Raw genomic sequence first — 6,000 nt, 5'->3', positions numbered from 1 at the left:
CGGGCCTGATTCCCCTTGCTTGTTTATAGAAAAACTATTCCAGTATATGGATATTTCAATAGACTTTATATAATAAAATTTAAACTTAAAATTTGGTATTTCACTTCTACAATAGGTACCTATTCACGAATACTTTCCTTTTATTCTAAGAGGAAAATTACACCCTGAAAAAAAAATATATTTTTTAAGTTCCTGCAAAAACAATGAGAAAAGTAGCATACAATTTCCTTGCACCAGGATTTTTTAAATAACGTCGGACGAGACCGTTGGTAGGTGTTTATTACGATAAGATATTCGGAATGTGCTCAATAACTTACGTCATTTTCTATATAAGCATTCTTCCAAGATGTGCTCTTTGCAATCCATTGTGAAATCGTTGTTCAAATTGGTTCACATTATTCGTATCGGATTGCAATGGTATTTACACGTTTTAATAAAAAAATGCATCGTGTGCAACACACATATGCAGGAGATCTGTTAGAATATAATGCAGCTGGCTGCGTGTTCTTGTTATTTTTAACACTATCGTTGATTGCGATTTTGCAATAATTCAGGTTTTTGAACCTGTTACTACAATAGAAATACTAATACGAAATGTCAAGGGCAAATGATAAGGTTATACCTGCTATAAACATTTTCCAAGTACAATTTAAATCGACTATAAGTCGTAAAGGAACATAACTGCAGTGAAGGTGGATGTTTGTCATAGAAACGACAACCCTCTGAAAAAGTGGATATAGCTGTGTTCATTTCAAATTTTCAAATGTATTCCTTCGAGGCTTCGTTCTTTCAAATATTGATTCAGCTGATTTATTCCCATCATACTAATTACACAGATGCACTTATAATTAACTGACTTACTTCATTCCCAATAATAAAAGTTGCAGTATATTTGGATGCAATAGTAATTAGGTATAATTTAGTCAGTGGAAATTTTATCGGGGTCGATCTTTAAACGGAAAATGCGGAAAATCTTTTTATCAGGATTTTTCCAATACACATTAACCACAAATTATTTACAATTAATATAGGGATAACATTTTCAAAGAACAGTAGATACAGAACGATTACACTTCAATTCGTATTAGATATCTTGCGAATAATGAATAAAAAGGTAAATTATTCACACGATTACATTAATATTCGATTTCGCTCGTTTATTGCATACTTTAGTACCTATGTAAATATCTGTAGGTATGCGTAAATAGTGGATATATTTTACCTGACTTGCCTATATGTATATGAACACCGCAGACTTTACAGAATTTGTCAAAACTGATTTGATAATAGTTATTATACAATAATAATCCCAATAAAATTCTTAGAAAATGTTACTCAGACCTTATAGCCAGCACCTACTATTCCTTAACGACGTTCGAAACGAATCGGAAAAACTGAAACAAAAAACACCTACAGTGGTGGAAAGTACCGTTGTCTTACCTATAGGAAAAGAATTTCCTTCTGAAAAGAATAAAGGAAAACATGAATTGGGATAAATTCTACCACACAACAACAAATGTAGAATTTGTATGGAATTTACGTACACACTTACAAACGATTAGTGTTTAATTTTTATTAATTGTCAGTAAGTACCCAGTAAATTCAGAAACACGCAAACGTGACGAACATGATGTTTTTGCAACTGTAGGAATCATGTTATTTTCTTGTTTGTTTTTGGCAAAACTTGCGCAACAAGTCTGGTGTCTACGTACCTACGAAACAGAACGTGTAATATAATTTTCGACTATCTTTGTAATGACATGCACCTTAACCTCTTCTCATCCTCAGGTGCATGACTAAAAACCAACGCGACCTGTAAAATCCCTATGCCGACTTCTATACAAGGTTAATCGTGACATGAACATCGATGTCTATATTTTTATTTCGGACCAGTCATCGTACACTGACGCAATACGATAATTAATATACATACTTACATATTCCGGTAATTACCTTTCTATTCAGTGCGTTAAATCTTTAACGTGATGAACATCATGACTTCTGGCTTCTCTATTTTTGATATTTTTCATTTTGAAATGAACTGTCGAGGTCTGTATTTAAAAATTACATATATTGTGACTTGCAAAATTAAATACACGTGGTAGGCCGAGTAAAAATACAACGTTATAGTTCAGCTCTGCCAGGAGGAAAGCCAAAGCGCATGTGGAAATTCTCGCGAGCTACGAAGAACTCCGATACCACAAAGACAAACTGTTGCATTACCAATGCGTCAGATGCATGCGTTATTGGTTCAATCAAATCAGTACCAAAAATTTATAAAACAGGCATGAACCATTTGATGGTGAAAGGGAATTTCCATGGTGCGCTCAATTGCAGACGAACAGATTTTATAACTTTTCCAACGGGCGGGTAACCTACAAGGTCGCCGAAATATAACTTACCATCATCAGTAAGCATCGTTGTCCACCTCACCTCCTGTAGCCTTGAATGGTAGATACATAGTAAAAGACTTTTATTGGACTCACAGTCAGTAAAATTTGCACGATTTGGACAATACCGGCCGATGATTCAGAAAGAAAAACAAAAGAAACACGTGACAATTGTTATGTTTCAAGAATTAACAGCGGCATCAAAAATTACCATACCTTTTGTCGGTCGTTATGAAATATAATGCAACAAATACAATTACAATCAAAATTAATTAGGTACGTACCTATATCACAAAAATTTCATTTAGCAATTTTCTTGGATCTGAGGTCGAAAATGTTTGGTGCAAAGTGTGGATCGAAACAAAAAATTGCAGTCTTTATCTTTGCAAAATCTTGGGACCAGCACCCCCTAATAGTAAACAGAACTAGAGTCAGAGATTTGAAAGACGTTACTCCGTAGTTGATAATTCCAGTAGTTCACTGAGCTTTGTCTGCTCAGTACTACCGTTTTTATTAAAAAATAATGTTAGTGACTGGATATTGTAGGTACTTACTTAGTTTTTATATTTCCTTGGACCGCTTTTAGAAAGATTTACTAAAAAAGCCACTGTTCTCAAAACGTTTCACAAAACCAACGATATAGGTGCAACACAAACTATCTGATAGGTTTATGGTACTAATGGATTACTAAAATGTATAACCTAATCTAACCTAACCTAAATTAGTCATAAGTAATTGTTTATAGCAATATACTGTTTACAAAAGCTCTCTTAACCATAAATTTCTTATTTTTTTTTGTTGCAACTGATGGTGTGCATGTAATTGGTTATAGCACCTGCAGTTGTTCAGTGTCGTTATAAACGATTTTCGGCTACATGATTTGTAACCTGAAGAGCGTTGCTATACATATTTCAAACATTTGTAGACAAACAGTTGCTTCGTTTGTCTATAGTCATGTAAACTATTAATGAGATTAACATTCCGGTCGTTCCGTTCTGTGTTCTGGGAGTGTGTGCAAGTACGTTTGTGTACGACAGAGAGAGATATCAATAAACAAAAAGATCACGAACAGCTGTTTATACAAATAGTACGTATCTATGTATCTATATAAATGTAAATATAACAGGAAATCATTTTGCTTTCGGTCAAGGGCAAGGACGCTTGGATTTAAATAGTTACTGGCCGATCATTAACATTTCCAACATATTACCAACGTTTATAAGGAAAAACTGACGAAGCTGCTTATGCAATCTTAAAAAATTATCAAATAAAGGTATAATATAATTTACTGGCAGTTTTCGCCAAGCTGAAGTGTAGATACCAGAAATTAATTACATCCAAAGATCTGATTAGATCGCTCTGGATTTCTGTTTTTTTCTGATGGTAGATTTCAGAAACGGAAAAACGATTGGCTAATTATTGGAATTTTGTGATGTTTATTCATTCAAAATCGCATCAATCTGTAAATGAGGCACATAATAAATGATTCAAAAACTTTGCCGGTTCGTATTAAATATTTATAAATATTGTTCGTCAATGTGTGAATGTTTAACAATTTCGGCGTGTAGGTCTGTGAATGTGATTTATATGAAAAAAATGCATTTTAAAACAGTTGCTTACAAAGTGGTCCCATAAAAATGCAATAGACAATACTTATTGGAACTAATAAGATCACCAACGATTAATCTTACACTGTGGTGAGTAACCTGCATTATTCTAACTTTATGTGACAGGAACTGCAGACCTTCAATTTTATTTCACCACCTACGTGGAGAGGACATTAGTTACTATTTTGACTAGGTAACACGAACCGAAATTAAATAAAACTGCTTAGTTACACATGTGCTAACAACACCGTGAAGTTGATAAGCATAGTGTTGTAAGATCATGCTCACGCCTGACAGTTTCTGTTATGTATCCACTTATGTGGCGTACTATACCTATCAGGAAGACAAAACATTGACATGCCTTTACTGGTATAAAACAAACGTTTACATGCATGCTCAAAGATATCACGGAAATCGATACAGAAATAAAATATTTCATTCATATTCTGTATTGTGATAGTTTGCTTTTTATAAAATAACAATGTTTAATACGGGAATGCAGTTCATGCAGAACAGTAACAATTAAAAGTAAATTGAAGTAGGTAGGCACTAATATTCCATCTAATATTACAAGAGATGTTTTAGACTCCATAAATGAGCTACTACCACCACATAAGTAAAGCATTTCTTAATCGTTCTAAAAAGGACGATACTCTGTTACTAATCATTAGGTGTTACTTCTTTTCCTTATTATCAATTTTTTTAAATCGATGGCAAATTTCTCTTAATTTTATAATGTAGAATCAGAGCTAGGATGGAGACAAAGAATGACTTATTTAGTAAACCAACACCAATGTTTTTCTATCGATAATTACATACAGATAAACAGGGGTTGACCTAAATAATTTTGAGTATTGCGCGCCTTTATGTGGTGTGGCCTTTAGAATTTCCTCGTTGCTTAATTACCTATTTCACGATGGACTCTTTGAAACAGCCTACAAAAATAGAATCCTACAGGCATGGTAATTTCTTTGAGCTTTCTTAAACATTTCTTAATAAAGAAATAAAAACACCGTTTTTTTAATTAGGTACCCAATTCTTTTATTAAGTGAGTAAAAAATAAACTCATATTTAGTTACTGTTCACAAACAGTTAAGGATGTGGGATGTTCTAGACTTAGGGAAATGCGAAGATTAGCTCATGTCAGAATAGGAAAAAGTGGAGGTGCGTGACTTACGACCTTATCATGATGATGAAGTTAAGTTTTTCTTCTTTTGATCCTTTTGAAAAGTTACCTGTTATTAAAATTAATTAATACGCATTGTTAATGCTTTATGCAATTAACATAAAGCAACGGTTTAGAGTTGAATGCTCCTGTTTTGGAAAAGTACTGTGTAGGTATCTAAGAAAATGTATTTTATACGGTTAATAAAACGAACTTGCTTGTTTATGTAATTCACACTATCGCAGTTATTTTTCGTTTACATTTACACTTGTTCTCATTGACACATATAATAATGAAGCACAATTCATAAATAAAATACAATGCGGATGCCTATGTTTGAGTATTTGCGTTGCGGAAATTGGGAAAACGATTTTTCAGTAGAACTTCACGCGACATCTAGTTCGTTCCACACGAAGTAAACTAATTGTAAACGCAATCAGTCTGCGTCGTTTATTTATTAAACGCTTTATCCCGCTAGAGGTAGACATTGTATAATTTTACACTTATTATAAACAAACGAATAGGTACTCGACCAAAGACATTTAATAAAACTTTTACAAAAACAGTTTTAGCGTGGCGACATAATTTTGTTAAAATTTTGCTTAATGATTACTTTATACAGTTTCGTCCATATAAACCAATAATATATATGAATAATTTTGTCAATTCTCATATCGAGTTCATCCAATGATTCTATTTATTGTTTATGCAAAAGTCCATAGACTGATAATTTTATTTCTGATTATATCGTTTATTATTATAATAATATATTACTGTTTATCGAAGATGAGTATTGAAAGTATTTTATTACTTGTATCCAAATGCATTTAACAAGTTT

General features: G+C 32.8%; 1 protein-coding gene across 1 annotated transcript in view; it reads left to right on the top strand.

The window, feature by feature from the left end:
• The first annotated feature begins 3,165 nt into the window (after positions 1-3,165).
• The window catches only part of LOC108739386 (Kv channel-interacting protein 1), a 73,340-nt gene continuing 70,505 nt past the window's right edge, over positions 3,166-6,000 (top strand). The window contains exon 1 of the mRNA XM_025973069.1: positions 3,166-3,477. Within this exon, the coding sequence (XP_025828854.1) occupies positions 3,358-3,477 (120 nt within the window). The 5' untranslated portion in view covers positions 3,166-3,357. The remainder of the gene's footprint in view (positions 3,478-6,000) is intronic.

This window comes from Agrilus planipennis, unplaced genomic scaffold (genome assembly GCF_000699045.2).
Source record: "Agrilus planipennis isolate EAB-ADULT unplaced genomic scaffold, Apla_2.0 scaffold123, whole genome shotgun sequence".
Classification (NCBI taxonomy): Eukaryota; Metazoa; Arthropoda; class Insecta; order Coleoptera; family Buprestidae; genus Agrilus; species Agrilus planipennis.
This window is presented reverse-complemented; position numbering and strand designations above follow the sequence as displayed.